Source organism: Lampris incognitus, chromosome 18, assembly GCF_029633865.1.
Source record: "Lampris incognitus isolate fLamInc1 chromosome 18, fLamInc1.hap2, whole genome shotgun sequence".
NCBI classification, from domain to species: Eukaryota; Metazoa; Chordata; class Actinopteri; order Lampriformes; family Lampridae; genus Lampris; species Lampris incognitus.
Window position 1 is genome coordinate 20,613,109 of NC_079228.1, and position 17,227 is coordinate 20,630,335.

The following is a 17,227-nucleotide window of genomic DNA, read 5'->3' on the forward strand; positions in this document are numbered from 1 at the left end:
ATGTATAGAGATTTAGTTGATCGATTTGATTCTAATTTTCTGCTTGATTTTAAGCAACGTTTCCTCTTTTCCATCAGACGTATGCTTTTATTTCCCCCTAGGAAAAACAGACAGCGGTACGGCATAACACACAATGGCGTAGACCTACTCACAGGCTGGGATTAAACTTAATACAGGATCTTGACAGACATATCCTGGAAGCGAATCCGTCCCCTGTAGATTTCCTCAGAGCAAAGCTTACATGTTTTTTTGGGATTTGCCTCATTAATTGGCTAGTTAAAACCCCTTAATCCGCGATGATCGCTTTGTTGTGCATCTGTGGCATTTCTTTAACCTCATATATTCCATGACTTTTTTGCCTTAACTCAGGACTTCACATCTTGAAAAGGAAACCCAATGTTGAAATATCTTTAATAGGGTTTCAGTGGTGGAGGACAATGAAGTAAAAGAGGAGAGACACGCTGAGCTGTGGAACAATTAAGGCAAACACAACTCCCAACGATTTCTATCGCATTCACAGGCTCAGTTCTGAGTGGCCTCACAGGAGACCCCCATTTTCTGGTGGGGAACAATGACAATGCATGTCAGCGATGTATAAATGCTGAAAAGGTTTTGTGAGGGGGGTGGGTGGAGAGGTTGATTTTACGTCCAGACAAAGTGCCCCGAGGTAAGCTAGGTATATACAGGGCTAGACAACTCAGCAGACAGCCTGCTGTGGCCCTGTGCGTGTGTCACTTTCCCTGACAGGGGGAAGAGGTCTCGTCTGTCCCTAATCTCTGTGGGTTCGATCTGGCTATTTGGTGACAGGGTGGTGGGGTTGATGGGTAGACCGGAGTGGAGACACACACACACACACACACACACACACACACACACACACACACACACACACACACACACACACACACACACACACACACACACACACACACACACACACACACAGCCTACCTTCGTTGACCTCCACCCATTTCCATCCATTCAACTCTCTCTGTGCACCGCCTGAAGGCCATATCATGATCTGGGCCGGTGATAAAGAGCTAGGCAGGCAGGTAGGTAGGTAGGGGGTGGTGGGGGGACAGACTGTCAGACTGGCTGGGCAGGCTGAAGTTGGAGTCTTCATCTGTCTCTCCCCCGTCTCTGTGTCTGACTGTCTCTCTCTGTCTCTCTCTCTCTCTGTACTTACGCTGGCTGCCGACCTCTCCTGTCCCAGAGGGCTTTGTGAAAGGGCAGAAATGTGACGCGGCGGCTCAGAGGCAAGCTGCACAGTCCCTCTCAAGCAGCCATGTTGGCTACCTCTACCCCCCCACACACACACATACATACACACACACACATCACCCCACCCCGCATCTCCACATTCTGCCTCCCTTCCCCGCTTCCCCACCCCTCCTCCTCCATTTTCAGCCAGAGAGACTCCAGGCGCCACAGTGTAACAGCAGTCTCAGGTATGCTGGGCGGACGTCGCAGGACCTTCCCAGGGCTTCACCTGTACGAGAAACTGAGTGACATGGGCACCAGAATCAACTATGCCCTGGGGAGGGCAAGCAAAAGAGAAGGCAGACAGTCGGCCATTCATAACTAAAGTTCATAGCGGAAGACATATGAATGAAATGGTTAATCTTCTGACATTCGACTCTTCTTGTAATTTTTCATAGTTAATGGCACACTGGTCGATGTCTAGTGGCAGATATCAAGGAGCATGTATTCTCAAGGTTTTTGCCAGCGTAGGTGCACCCATTTATTATGACTGCATGAGTACAGTATGCTTTACACGTGTGTTTTAGCATCATAACTAACATGACTATATTGTTTTTTTTACCCTTTAAAAAACATGTTGAGTGGTGTTTATTACTTTCACTTTCTTTCTCTTCCCCTCTTGTTTCCCTTTCCCCCTCAAATGTTGAGGCATTGTCATGTGTTAAGGTTTAGGATGATTACAAAATAATTTGAAAATAGAATAAGTGTGTAGAGCCTAAGTTGAGGTTTGCGCTGTCTGTCAACATATGACAGCTGCAGGCCAATTTTCATTGTGGCACAAGTGGTTTTGTGGTAAATGTGCACCCTCATTTATCTAAACTACATCCTAAGCTGCGGCTGCCGCTTCATTATTTAAGCAGGCCGCATGTGTCACAGTGTGTATTTGCTAAAATTTGACCAAATTGTGCCAGTGCTATGCATATGTTTTAAGAAAAGGGACTTCCAAGACCTTGGCTTTATGTATGTATGTATGTATGTATGTATGTATGTTGTGTGTGTGTGTGTGTGTGTGTGTGTGTGTGTGAGAGAGAGAGAGAGAGAGAGAGAGAGAGAGAGAGAGAGAGAGAGAGAGAGAGAGAGAGAGAGAGAGAGAGAGATCAATTAAAAACGCTTCACCCATTGCAGGAAATAAATAGCCATGTGTTAAAGTATCTTTAATTCATTATGCTGACTTTATTCACCTTTTCGTGTTTTTGTTTTCACAAAACTTATTCGGGAATGTTTTGTCAAGTTTGTTACGCCAAAAAAAAGCACATTGAAATTGAAAATTGAGAGAGGTAGAAAATGTGAGCGAGAGAGAGAGAGAGAGAGAGAGAGAGAGAGAGAGAGATTATGTGGTTTAAGTGTGTACAAGTCTTTCGATTTTTTTTCCAAGTTATTCCATCTGGAACCACATGAACCGTGATTTAGGAAATGTGCCCACTGCTGACATGCGAAGACGACGATGCCATGCACACAAGAAATAAAGTTGTTTTCGGACTGTATTGATTAAAATGAATTATTTCCTCTGTTGTGTGGCAGCGTCGTCGAATCAGGACTAGTTTTTCTCCCGATGGGTTGAGTTTTGTTACGAAAGTAGTCATCCTTCAAACCAGCTGGATATCCCGTGAGCCTTTGCTCCGTGACCCACAAGCGTTTACGGCAACTAAACGGCGACAGCCAACATGACGGAGAAGAAACACACCGTGGATTTGGGATTATTAGAGGAAGATGACGAGTTTGAAGAATTTCCAGCCGAGGGTATATGACATAATAGTATATTTCGACATATTTCCGTGATTTTTTTTCTCACCAGTTTCGAAAAAGAAAAAACCCGATAACTGTAGCAAGTGCAAAGCCGGGGTTAGCTGCAGTGACTCAGCTAGCCTAGCTACGCAGTCGTTAGCCGACTTGCTAGTAAACACGCTACGTCTCGCTGTTAATTTATTCACATTAGCGACGGAGTGAAGCTCTCGAACAAAAAGAAATTACAGAATAAGAAGAAACCTTGGGTTTTGTTGCACAGCGTTTATTGCGTGACTATAACTTTAACACTGCCGATCATGCACCCAAAGTCCAGCTATGCTAAGCTAATGTTAGCCGAAGTTCAATCGTCATCAAGACCATAGGGATGCTATCAGCACGCTAGCCTGCAATTGTTAGACGCGCAGGCTAACCGTGTTTTACCCCCAGCCGGCTAGTCAGTTGCAGGTATACATAAACGTAGTTTGAAGATTAGCTGCTGAACGTGAACGTTGCATCTCTTTGGTTGTGATATAACTGGTCATGATGTATTCGCAGATTGGACAGGTCTGGACGAAGACGAGGATGCCCATGTGTGGGAAGATAACTGGGATGACGATAATGTAGAGGATGACTTCTCAAATCAGCTCAGGTAAACCAAAAATACTAGTGGTCAGGTTCATGGAACAAGCCACACTTGACTACAAACGACCCAAGTACTGCTTATTTGGCACTTTGTCATTGTATAGTAATAGGACACGGCGCTAGTGGTCTGATTTATTGTGCAGCACATTGCAAGCTTCGGTCCCTTACATTTAAATTTAGATAAGGAAGCATTCCGGGCTTCTTTGTCACTGCCCCCCCCCCCATCTCTGTCACTTGTGCGCCTTATAGAAATTTTCCGTTCCAGTTTTCCTTTCCGATTCCGATACCTGAACTTGCATATCGGCCGCGTACAGATCTCATACTGTGCGTTAAAATTTTTATATATATAAAACCCTGTATGAATTTGATGATTGCTATCATGTTGGAGTTAGTGCTCATCCTGCCTGTGCCCCTGACCAAGGCAATGGAGAGACGAGCTGGAGTTGGTCCCCGGGCGCTGCAGCTGCCCACTGCTTCTATACAAAGTAATGGATTAAATGCGGAGAATACATTTTGTTGTAACCTGTACAATGACAAAAATAAAGTGGCTGTCATTGTGTGGCCTGGCTCAGGTTAATACAAAGCAGGAATGGCTCAGGTTTATACAAAGTAGGAGTGTACATGCACATCCAAACCAAAAAAGGGCAGGTGCTGGGCTGAAAATGAGCGAACAATGAAAAGATGAATCTGAAGAGCAGTGGTGCTCAAAACGTTACAGTGCTGTTGCAATAAATGGTGAAAATTGGAGCCCTGCGTGTGCGACCTGTTCATTTGTTTTTTTTTCGTTGCTCAGGTTAAACCCTTTGTAAAATATGAACAAACACATACAGTGAATGAATGTCAGAAATCAGGAACACTTTATTTGTCATTTCACTTCATGTACTTGCATATATGAAATGAAAGGAAATGTCGTTTCCCCCAGCCCACAGCAGTACAACACAAAGACAAAAACACATCCAAAAACTACAAGAACCTTCTTTTATTATCTTGTTTGACAGTCAGTCATAACTGAAAAAGAACATAAATAAATAAATCTAATAAGTAATTCCTTTAAAAAAGAAAACCTCTTCACAATTTAAGGAAAATAAGACATTTGACATTTTAAATAATACAGTAACAGTGTAAAACAGTCACAGGCATGTGACTGTTTAAAACGGCGACAGGCATGGGCGCAAGTTCATGAATACTGGGATGGCCTCCAGCACTTTACCTGTGCCCCCATCCATAGGGTTAGTGGTTGTGTCAGGAAGGACATCCAACGTAAAACTTTGCCAAATCATTATGCGGATTGACGAGACCATACCGAATCGGTCAAGGTTCCACACCGGATCAGTCAAGGCCCAGCTTAACAATGGCTGCCATTGGTGCTGTGCCCTCACAGGGTACCGATGGAAACCGTAAAATCTGTGATGATCCCTGAGAAACGGGGAACAAGCCGAAAGAAGAAGAAGCAACAAGAAGCAACAGTATAAAACAGTAGTGCAACAGTAACTTAAAAACTAAATAAATCTAAGAATGAATAACAATTCCTTTTAAAAAAAAATCAAAGTGCAGCCACAATTTAGTAAAGTAAGACATTTAACATTACACTAAATGCCGAGTTCTGCCTGCCCGCTGAGAAGTGCATGCACCTCGTGGGATACACCTCTGCCAAATAATGCGTCCAGACTGTAAATTTATTTCTGGAGATCTATGAATCAAATGGATTTACCAGCACATATTTTGGGCTGTTCAGGCTTGGCAGTGTGAATTTCATACATTTCATAATGACCTAAGCTGAAATAATAGGGGATGCATTACTCGACAGCAATAATCAGTTCTGCCAAATAATGCATGGACCCCTTAAAACTCAGTAATGACTTCAAATCAAAGTTTGATAGGAGTCAAATGGTTTTAGCAGCACATACTTTATTTGACCGACTTTTACCGTGACTTTGTCACCCCACATTCATTTTTCTGTATATAAAAACCTCATTTTAGTATAATTATCTGAAATCCTATGCTTAAAAAACATTGAATTTCAGACCAATCGTATCAAGGAAATGCTACATACTACTACTGAGTCTAATAAGACATTCTACTACTGCTACTACTACTTTTAGCTGCTGCTGTTAGGGGTCACCACATTGATGACTCAAAAATTATAGACAAACCTGACAAAGACGATTATGTCATTTTGTTTTCAAACAGTATTTTGCTTTAAAAATCGCGCTCGTGCGAGGTGCATGTGATTCTTGGCGGGCAGGCAGAACTCTGTATAGCACTGGAAACCAATTCTTCTTCAGCGCTCTTAAAACGGTAGTTGCCAGTGGCAACCAGAGGTGTAAAAACCAGGTCCAGAAAGAGAATGTCGGAACTGTTTATTTGCTCCACCCACGTACTACACCAGCAGATTCTAGTCAACTAGGTAGGGGAAACTAGTTAAGGAAATCAGCTGGTTTAGTAACATGGGTGGAGCAAAGACACGGTTTGGAATTTTACTTTCCTGGTTTTTATACCGCTGATGGCAACACAGTGCAACTTGCTGTGTAGACTACTGTTTTAGAGCGGCGAAGAAGAATTGCTTTCTGGGGAAAACGCCGTTTTATCCGGGCGAAACTACTTTAAAATTGATTTGTTTTTGCCACGTTCAATCTAGCGTATTTCCCCTGTCACCCAACAGATACGCAAAGGACAAATGTAAGTTTGTGCTTGAAGTTACACAAGTCGCTTGCCCTTTATGGATATTGGCAACTTGTGCAGTACAAAAATCTGTTAAGTTGCATACAGACGTATGGGACGTTGCAGGGTCCTCTTTTGTGGCTAATAAATAACGTGATATTGGATCGATGCATAGACTCGCATACTCACTGATACCAGATCCGGCATTTTAGGCAGGATCGGAACAACTCTAGTGCCACATTATGGAAGTGATTGCAACGAAACAGCTGAAATAAGTATGGTTGAATAGAAAACTATGGAAAAATGGGACATTAAAACCACAATAAAAACATCCTGTTGAACAGTTGATAAAAGACAGTAGTAAAAGAAAAAAATGATCATCTTTATTGCAGTTCCATTGGATAAAAGTGAGTAATGGACAAAACCCAGCTGTGTTTGGCTGCAGTCTTGACTGGACAAAAGAAATAACAAAACCCCTTGTTTATTGCAGTTGTTTATTTCATTTGTTATGCACCTCAGTACTTATTTTCAGTGGCTCCTTACATCCAGTTGAGGGGATCTGCGACTTCCTATGTTTAGATTAACGGCTAGTTAGCTGTCAATGTTAATTTTGTAAATGCTGAATTGATCTACACAGATGGTTTGCCTTTTAAAAGTTATTTTGACACACAAATGTCAGTATAAGACCATGTGCTGAAATGAGAGTGCATGTGTTTAGGGAACCCTGTCAGAGCATTGCAGCTGTATCTGCAACTAATAATGTATTTTGTTTTTTACTGCTTCTTGTCATTCTCAAATACATCCTAGTGTCTCTCTCACAAGTCTATCAGAACAAATAATAAAGCAGTTTTGGCTAATTAATTAAAATCTCAGTTACATGATTGTTAGGAATATATAAAAAGCAGCTCTGTGCCTTTAGATTTCTGCAATAAATGAAGGAGTATCAAGAAATTGTAGTTAAAGATATTTTTATTCTTTCTTAGAAAAAGCAGTGGCGTGTGTGACAAGTCCTATCCATGGCTTTTGAACCTAGAAACGGGAGCATGCAAACGCAGCACGTGCTTCCACTGGTTGGTATGGGATGTTGTGTAGAAAAATCCTTGAGTCAACCAACTTTTTGAACCCTGTCTTAGTGACTTTATTATATGATGGGGGAAAAATTATGATCTCTAAAGATCCTCAAACAGAACTTGCTCAAACCTAAACAACTAATGTCAGTCAAAACATAAAGGTTATAGTCTGCCGATACATGATAAGGAAAACACAGAATTGCCGGATATGTGCAAAGGAAAACGAGATGCACTTTTAACAGGCCTGGCGGAGTAGTGAGACACAGTTATAAAGTAGATATGGTAAGATGTGCACACTGTAGCCTTCCAAATTCATACCCTAACATGACATAATGGTAGCCCTCTGTGAACCTGTTGTATTAAAGCTGAAATCTGGGATTTCTCTGATCTGTCCCTCCCTAAGAAATACTGATAAAATAGCTTGTGTGCCATCAGCTCACTACTAAACTGTACCTTTGTAAAAATGGCATCCTCTGACCATAGACAATCTAATATATTATAAATTACATCAAACTATATGGAAACACTGTTATACTGTATTATTGATCGTAGAGTTGGATTACCTGTCCTACAGAAGCACGGCACATTGTCGTCACGTTTCAATCCTTGTTCCTGCTTGAGTAGGAGGGTGTTTGCTGTGGCACCAGTGTTTGTCCTACTCGGTCAAAATTTTTAACAGTGGTATATTGAGAGCGTCTCCCTCATAGTAAAGAGGCCAGTTGGTTTTATATCAATTATATATTGGCAATCGCTGATTGTTGGGCTGACTGGCCGGTAGAAAAAATTTGACATATTGCCCAACCCTAGTGGTAACTGTTTACTGCTGAGCTGATGGTACATCTATGGCAACGGCTGCTACACCTTGTTTGTAGTCTGAGAAAATCAGTTGCAAGTGGTCAGTTGCATATATTTAGCTGTGCAGCAGATGGTACAGCTTAACTTGAGTGAGCTCAAGTTTGTAACTCGAAGCCAGGTTCATGAGGTACTTTGCATCCTAAAAAAAAAACTATTTTAGCATTATTTCTTAGCCCCTCATCTGCATGCCACGTAGTGTACATAGAAATTAAATCTTATGTTTCAGACCAGGTTTATTTTTGTCTTAAGAAAATAGGTTTTTGATACTCTTAATGTGCAAGCACACCTTCTGACAGGTGCCATTTACAGGCCATCTGCATTATTTGTCCAGGTCGGCACAAGTCTGTGCTTAGCAGAGTAATGCCTTAAAGGGCAGTATCATCAATTTAGACATGGATCAATGTCATTAGTACCATCACTTCAGTTGAAAGGATAGTGTACACTAAAATCATGAGTCAGAAACAAGTTTGTTGACGTGCTTGCAAATGTCAATATCAGTACTGATCAAAATCTCTACATAGCTGTCTTTTGAATATGGTTTTGAGGATGGTCATGACAATATTCTTTTTGTAGGATAATTATAGCATTATTTTCCTAAACCCTGTGATTTCAGTATGAAAGGATTTTTTCCGCATATTTTTTCTACTCTTAAAATAGAAATAAATTTCCTCTTAATGCATATGATTTGCTCCATTTGAATACAGTGAAAGAGTTTCTTTGACATGTAATGACAAGCATACACCAAAGGAGTTTCAAAATCCTAGTAACACAGAGTCTCGTATATTTACCGACTTCCTTTCTATGCTAGCCTCTCCACATACTTTTCGTTTAGGAAGGATGGATAATCACAGGGATCGCACATTGTAGGACTGGCTGTTGAAACTTCCCTATGGGAAGATGCGTCATCGCCATACAGTCTACAGTTGTTGCATAGCACACGCATGATCCAAAACAAAGGATTGTTCTTTTTTTTTTTTGAAAACTTTTCCCCCCTTTTCTCCCCAATTGTACTTGGCCAGTTACCCCGTTCTTCTGAGCTGTCCCGGTTGCTGCTCCACCCCCTCTGCCGATCCAGGGTGGGGTGGGGGGGCTACAGACTACCACATGCCTCTTCGGATACATGTGGAGTCGCCAGCCACTTCTTTTCACCTGACAGTGAGGAGTTTCGCCAGGGGGACGTAGTGCGTGGGAGAATCACGCTATTCCCCCCAGTTTCCTCAACCGACCAGAGGAGGTGCTAGTGCAGCGACCAGGACACATGCCCACATCCGGCTTCCCACCTGCAGACACAGCCAATTGTGTCAGTAGGGACGCCCAACCAAGCCGGCGGTAACACGGGAATTCGAACTGGTGATCACTGTGTTGGTAGGCAGCAGAATTGACCGCCACGCCACCCGGACGCCCCAAAACAAGGGATTTAAGATAAAGTCAAACCAAGCTCATGTTCTCGCAGGAGTCCCAGATTAGTTAAAGATGGGATCGCAAGAGTCTTTGTCCACCTCATACAACTGTAGATGACAGCTGTGTGCCGATTTCCTTCTGATCTTAAAAGTTCGTCTGGGACTCAAAACACCCTGGTTGAAATCCTTTGTGTGCTTGACATAATGTGCTCTAGAAGGCCACACAATCTGAACAACTATGGTCTTGTCCTTCCTAAATAACCAAAGCAGTTGTTCAGTCCAATTTTCCATTCCATTTGGTTACCATTTTGCACGGATTCATCAGAGCTTTATTCTTTTCCTATATCTGAAAATGTGCCTTTGACAACCTGCATAATGAAAACGGGAACAACGCAGCCTAATTTCCAAAACTGACAGTCCTCGGTAACAGAGTTGTGTGTTGCTGAGCTGCACGTTGTATTTATTACACATCAGTCAGCATCACAGCTGCTGTTGTGCTCCAAAAGTCTTTACTCTGTTTGCAATAATACCCACTGAATAATCAATAACAGACAAGGGAGTATCATTGTTTTATTCACACCAGTTGGGATAGCCATGCCATTAAGTAATTTGTAGAAAACAACATTGTTGTTAAAGTGCATAGCCACTGTGCAAGTATAATCATCAAATCTATAGCTGCATGCATTTGGCTCTATGTATATATATATATATATATATATATAATAAAATATTCGCTAATGGTTCTCTTAATCAATAGTAGAGGGTACTTATTCCCTGACTGCCCACCTGTAATCATCCCTGCTGACTTGATCCTATTTTCTTTTCCCTCCCTGCAGAGCGGAGCTGGAAAAACATGGTTACAAGATGGAGACGTCATAGCGGCTCAGAAGGTTCTTCGATACTGGTTGATGTTGGAAATGGACATTCACATTTGAATGTTGTTGGCTAGCTTTTCCATGCCTGGCAGACGGAGCATGGATGTTCTTAATTTGCTTCTTTTTGTAAGAGATATGGACACAATTAAATTGTTTGAAGAAAATGCTGAGTTTGGCTGATGGTTTTTATTGGCACATTACATTTGTTTAAATGAAGTAACTGTATGAGCATTTTCTTTGTTTAGTTGTTCCTTTTGTGTGATTATCCCCAGTTCAAGAGTAATCTTGAGTATGCCATTCGGGATATTCTTAAGAGCCAGGTATAAATGAATTTTGTTACTGTTTTATTGAAATCTCACTATAATTATCAAGTCGGTCCTAATGCTTAGTGATTCCTAGTTGCCCTCGTCACAACCATACATTGAGTGCTGTCATTGGCCAGATTTATATTCACATGTTCCCTTCAGTTTCACCTTGACCTAGGGTTGCTCTACATCCACAGAACCTCTGAACATCAGATGAAATATAAAAATTCAGAAATGCACAAAAGTAAACTCGTTTTCAAACATTTCGTTTGGGTTGGAGGAAGACAGTTTGAGGATAAAGTCTTTAAATCAGTTGTTTAGGGCCATTGATCTCCTTTGTGGTGTTTCCACCTATGCAACACTTAACTTACCTGTAATGGATGGCTAATTACTACCCTGTGGCACACTCCACATCTGCTTTAGACTATGTGAATTTTGCACATTACTCAAGCCAAAAGTACTCCATAGATTTTTTCCCCCTCTTCTTTCTAACGTGATGTTACTGAATTATCATACCCATTTATGGCTGCCTCCCCCTCTCCCTATATGATTATGTGCCAGGGATATAAACACAAACCATGCAAGTTGGCAATTTACACAAATTTGCACAAGACATTTTTTGTGCAAGTACAACATGACATAGTATATACACGCACATATATACACACTCACACAGAGGCAGTTCCTCTGCACTGTGCTATATAACAGCCCCCTTCCCTATAAGCCCCACAGTGTTGGCCTGAGTCCCTGAAGGAGAGATTATCCACTGCCGTGTTTGTCAAAGGCAGGGAGGGGGTCCCAGCATGGGGCCTCCTAGCCTGCCCTGCCTGGGCCTGCCCCTACTGCCAACCAGGCCCTGCTCTTCCGCTGGCACAGTGGGAGCCCTCGCACTGAACCAGAGGCCAATTTAGTCCAGCCACACTCCCCCGGCAAAATGATTTCTCTCAGCGTTTTGTCGACTCTGAGTCCCAGGGTCCTAATGAGGTGAAATGGATGCCAGTAAGACTCAGGCTGCAAGAGCCTCTTTCATCCAGGAAATGTCATCCATCCTCTGCCTCTGGATGAACACTGGTACTAGCTATATATATATGTGTGTGTAGTATATATATATATGTGTGTGTGTGCAGTATATACGTATAATCTGAGAGCATTGGGAGGACTCGGTCTGCACTTCAAAGACCCTCACATTATGAATTGGTGACTGGAACATAAAAGAGAAAAATCTGCTTGTTCTGCCAACTGTTCAAAGCTCGGCGTTGGCAGCTGGAGGTGCTCTGACAATCTTGGAAGCTGTATTATTAGTGTGGACCAGAAATCTGACAGAAGGTCTACTGTACTCCAGGGGAAATACAAATTCCCTGTTTACTACTTGTTATTATCCCCAACAATCAACTGCATATCACAGCCCAGCAGCTCTCTTGAGTATACGGCTCAGATTGTACATGAATGACAATTTACCGACTGCCGTGACTGATCGTTTGTACAGTTTACCAGTGAAGGCAAACACAGTTTTTGTTGCCGGCTGTATTTATTGAACACAGGAAACAACAAAGGCTGATTGTCAGCTGTCTATCAACCGAACATAGCACCGCCTTAGATACAGAGATCTGCATGTGCCCTTGAAACTAAGTGCCCAGGGCCAGATGATTATTCTGGAAAGTCAACTGAGTGAGAGAATCGGTAAGTGAGAGCAACTGAGGAGGGCCCACGGCCATTTTGTTTGTGCTGAGAGCGTAAGATTGGTCCCTTGTGTCTGACGCCACGATAGCCCCCCCACCACTCCAATCCTCAACCCTGCGCAGAACATCGGGCTTTTCAGTTTCTTTACATTACCCTTCACTTTTATCCTTCTTTATCACTACTCCAATTTGCGTAAATGCTTTTGTGGTCCCTTTGTGACCCACATGATCCACCTTGACATGGACATAAGTTCAGTGTGGAGGATATTGATTGGGTTATCATGAATACAACCTTTTCAATAGGACCAACTTGAATAGCGCTCTCCTTTTGGTGGACAAATGTCTTTTTTAGATCACTGGAGTACGTTTTTGATTTTTTTCTTCTTCTGAAATGGTAAATGGACTGTATTTATATAGTGCTTTTCTAGTCTACCGATCACTCAAAACGCTTTACAGTGTATGCCCCACATTCATGCATACACGTTCATACACTGATGGCGGAGGCTGCCATGCAAGGTGCCACCCTGCTCATCAGGAGCAGTTAAGGGTACAGTGTTTTGCTCAAGGACACTTCAACACGCTCTCTGCAGGAGCCGGGGATCAAACCAGCAACATTGCAATTACTAGACAACCCACTCTACCTCCTGAGCCGTGTCACCCCCTGAAGAATGCTGTGAGTTCTTGGGGTAATGCTGTCACTTTCGGGTTATTTTTCCTCTTCCTAATAAGCTTGTCTTGCTCCGGGTGAAATCAGCATCAACATTCTCTAGAGTACGCCATGATTAGCAGTCACACATTTGCTGGTTTACATTCAAACAAGTCTTGACTAACTTAGTGTCTTTTGCAGGCCGGCCTTGGCCTCGGAAAAGCATTCCTTACTCGATAACACCTCTCCATGACCTACATATAGTCGACGCAACAGATCACAGCCACTGGAAGTGTGGAGAGGGCTGCTTCGTGACACGTCATGTTAGGAGATGGCAGAGCCATTGTTCTGAGGGTCTGCGAGGCTGTGGGCGAGAGCCCCCCCCCCCCCACCGTGTTGACACCGAAGAGACACACCAGCCTCCAAGGCTATATTTTCCTCCTCTTCCCGCAGACATTGCACGCTACTGTGACCACTCAAGCTCTTTTGCCACTGCGGCAGGCCTTTCTTTCTCTCTCTTTTTCTTCCTCTCTCTCTCCCTCTATCTGCTCTCCTCACCGCCGCCGAGCCAGTGAGAAGACAAGGGGCCGTCGTCGTGCAGCTAGGGAGCGTGCAGCTGCTGCAATAATAGCTCTAATTGCACGTTTCTTTTGTAGGGTTGAAATTAGTGGTGGGGCTACAATACTACTACTACAACCCCCAAAAACCTCGAATAAAGATGGGGAGGAGAGCGAGAGAGAAAGAAAGAAGGGAGGACCAGGGGTGTGCATACCAGCGAGACCCATCACTGCCCCCCATTGCTGAACGGACCACACCTGCATTGCCCCCCTCCCCAACCAAAGTAAACACACATAATAAGGTGTAATTACTTTAGAAAATAATAACAAGGATCGCCCCCTTCAGACCCCCTTCCCCCTCTTTTCTTCATGTGACAAAGGGTTGCCTGTTGATTGTGGGGGTGGGGGGGATGAAACAGCCCCTGAGGACACTGGTGAGTGTCCCGTCAAAAGGCCCGAGGGCCCTATCCGCGGCCTCTTATTGGACAACCATCATCGACAGAGGAGGCCTACCGCTTCCTAGGTCTCTTGTATCTTAACTACCGTGTTTAACTAGTCGGGATGAAGTGGACCAATTTCTCTTTTGAGGTGCTTTCATTCTGATAAAAATGACCCTCTGACGTCCTCGGTGCTTTTCACTTCTCCTTCAATCCCTCTTATGGATTCTGGCTTCTGAAGATGATGCACATACATCCAACTCAAATCGGACTCCACTTCGTTTAATCTTAAACCCTGCGTTATTACTTTATTTATGTACAAAAAACCTGACCGAAGTCTTCACTGCCACAACAGACTGGGCATCCAGCCTCAAAGTGTGACCCTGAAATTTCATTGTAGTGGGTCGAACTGAATGGTGCTGAAAACAACCACATCTCACCCTGCCTTTTCACACATGCAACCAACTATTCCTTCCTAGACTCCAGTTAACGTGCCATCCCTCAGCTGCTTTGCCATCAGGCCCATCACGGTTGAGTTGAATTTGGGAATAGACTCTTCATGGGCATGTGAACATGACACTGGGCAGCTCAGACCTTATGGAGTCACGCTGTCGGCTTCACCGTCACTTAAGTCTGTCCAGATCTCAACCCGATTTGACATGTTGGCACACGGGACGAAGCAGACGAGTATGTTTCAGTTTAACGCCATGCCTAGTAGTTGAGTCACTATGAAAACACAGACTTCAGTTTGATGTCAGGGTGCATTATGGGTTCCCTGTTGCCACAGTGAAGTTCATGACATTCCCCTGCTCGTTGGTCTTTTGATGGATAAATGTACGATTTCGCGTAGAGCACACACAGTGTTTCAGAGGGATGGAGGACACAGTAGTATCAGTCTAAAGATACATCATTGCCATCTGTAAACTGGTTGTAAGGTGAGATAGGGGCCCTTGAAGATGTAGCATTGAAAGTCAAACTTAGCTGTTCTTGGTTTATCCCTAAGCAGTCATGCAACCTCTCCAGGCCACAAAACAATCCCTGCGCTGTGACATGCTGCAGATAAAACAAGTCATGGAAACATTTCAAAACTGTCTGACCCAGAGAGTCTCATTTGAGCCATTAGGATGGTACTTATACCGACACGAAAGGGGGGATAATAGGCGGTGTTATTGGTTTTTCTAATGTACAGCGAACCAGCTTCCAGTGTGACTCATCCTGACACTGTCATTAAGCCTAGCGGTGTGCAGCCAAAGCCGAATGGCCCCACCGAAGACGGCGCCATTGTTTTAAGCATGACGTCTATATTACAACAACACCACCCGCAGCGTCACCCCCGTACAACCCATGACACCCGGCAATTAGGTGAGTTTGTTTTCAATCTCTACTCTTTCTACACCCCCACTGGACCACCAACCATAGCTTCCAAGGTTGCTCGGTGTATTTGCTCCCTTTCTTCAGCTGTACAGTCTAATCTTAGACATCTTGGTGTTATTTTTGGTCAGGCATTGTACTTCCATCAACATATTAAATCCCACACACTAAGGGCAGTATGGTGGCCAGTGGTTAGCACTGTTGCCTCACAGCAAGAAGGTCCTGGGTTCGAACCCCAGGCTGTCCTGGGTCCTTTCTGTGTGGCGTTTGCATGCTCTCCCCGTGTCTTTGTGGATTTCCTCCGGGCACTCCGGTTTCCTCCCACCATCAAAAAGGCATGTATGTTAGGGTTGATACTCCTGTCTGTGTCCCTGACCAAGGCAATATAGGAAGAAATAACTGGAATTGGTTCCTGGGTGCTGCATGGCGGCTGCTCACTGCTCCTAGCTACACAGCTAGGATGGGTCAAATGCAGAGAGTGAATTTCATTGTATGTATGTAAAAATGACAAAGAAGGTGTCTTCTATTCTATGTCTCTTCCATTCAAGAAACACTGCCAAACTCAGGTCTGTCACAACCTGAGCTAGAGATGATTATTCATGCTATTATATCGTCCCGGCAAGACTGCTGCAATTCCCTTTTCACCTGCCTTAGGAAGTCACCCCTGGACCGTCTGCAAATGGGCCTGAGCGCTGCTGCAAGGCTGCTGACCAGGTCCAGCAGCACCACTCACATCGGCTTCCCATCAAGTTTAGGATTCATTTCAAGGTTCTCATTTTCATATATAGAGCCCTGCATGGTCAGGCACGTGTGTACATCTGTGAGCTGCTCCATCCTTAAATCACCAGTAGGTCGCTTACGGTTTTCTGACCAGGGCTTACTGGTTGTCCCTCGCTCTCGACTGAAAGAAAACAAAAGGTGATGGCGTATTTGAAGCTGTGGCTCCGACAATGTGGAACGCTCTTCCTGCAAACATACAATCTGTGGTCTCTGTTGACGCCTTTAAAAAGCAGCTGAAGACTCATTTATTCAAACTTTGTCTGGCCTTGTGCTGTCTAGTGTTTATAATTTTGTGTGTGTGTATGTGTGTGCGTGCGGGTTTTTTTCCCCCTTTTTCTCCCCAATTGCATCCGGCCAGTTACCCCACTCTTCCGAGCCGTCCCAGTCGCTGGTCCACCCCCTCTGCTGATCCAGGGAGGGCTGCAGACTACCACATGCCACCTCCGATACATGTGGAGTCGCCAGCCGCTTCTTTTCACCTGACAGTGAGGAGTTTCACCAGGGGGACATAGCGCGTGGGAGGATCACGCTATTCCCCCCAGTTCCCCCCTCCCCCTCGAACAGATGCCCCGATCAACCAAAGGAGGCGCTAGTGCAGCGGCCAGGACACATAACCACATCCGGCTTCCCACCCGCAGACACGGCGTCTCTAAGGATGCCCGACCAAGCCGGAGATAACACAGGGATTCGAACCGGCAATCCCCATGTTGGTAGGCATTTTGTGTGTTTTTAAGGTATTTTGTTGCTTATTGTTTTACTGTTTTTATGGTCTTATCTTTTAACAATTTTACTTTTGTGAAGCACGTTGTGACCTGGCTCTGTGAAAGGTGCTCTACTAAATAGACTTTACTTATATACTTACCCCATATTTGAACACACCATAACAGTTGCCCACCTGTCCTGCTGCACTTAAAAGCATTGGACAGTGAAGGGAGAGAAATTAATGGGGTGTGTGGGGCAGCAA

General features: G+C 43.9%; 1 protein-coding gene across 1 annotated transcript; it reads left to right on the forward strand.

Moving 5' to 3' along the window:
* The first annotated feature begins 2,850 nt into the window (after positions 1-2,850).
* On the forward strand, positions 2,851-10,652 carry sem1 (SEM1 26S proteasome subunit). The gene is made up of 3 exons (XM_056298743.1): positions 2,851-3,000; positions 3,541-3,634; positions 10,450-10,652. Exons 1-3 carry the CDS (start codon positions 2,925-2,927, stop codon positions 10,490-10,492), a joined length of 213 nt encoding a protein of 70 aa, XP_056154718.1. The 5' UTR covers positions 2,851-2,924; the 3' UTR covers positions 10,493-10,652.
* Positions 10,653-17,227: the final 6,575 nt, after the last annotated feature.

Bases quoted from the DNA above. Each gene is read 5' to 3' on its own strand.
- sem1 (XM_056298743.1), top strand. From the start codon at position 2,925: ATGACGGAGAAGAAACACACCGTGGATTTGGGATTATTAGAGGAAGAT. The intron at 3,001-3,540 runs GTATATGACATA...ATGTATTCGCAG, and splicing joins TGAAGAATTTCCAGCCGAGG to ATTGGACAGGTCTGGACGAA. The intron at 3,635-10,449 runs GTAAACCAAAAA...CCCTCCCTGCAG, and splicing joins GACTTCTCAAATCAGCTCAG to AGCGGAGCTGGAAAAACATG.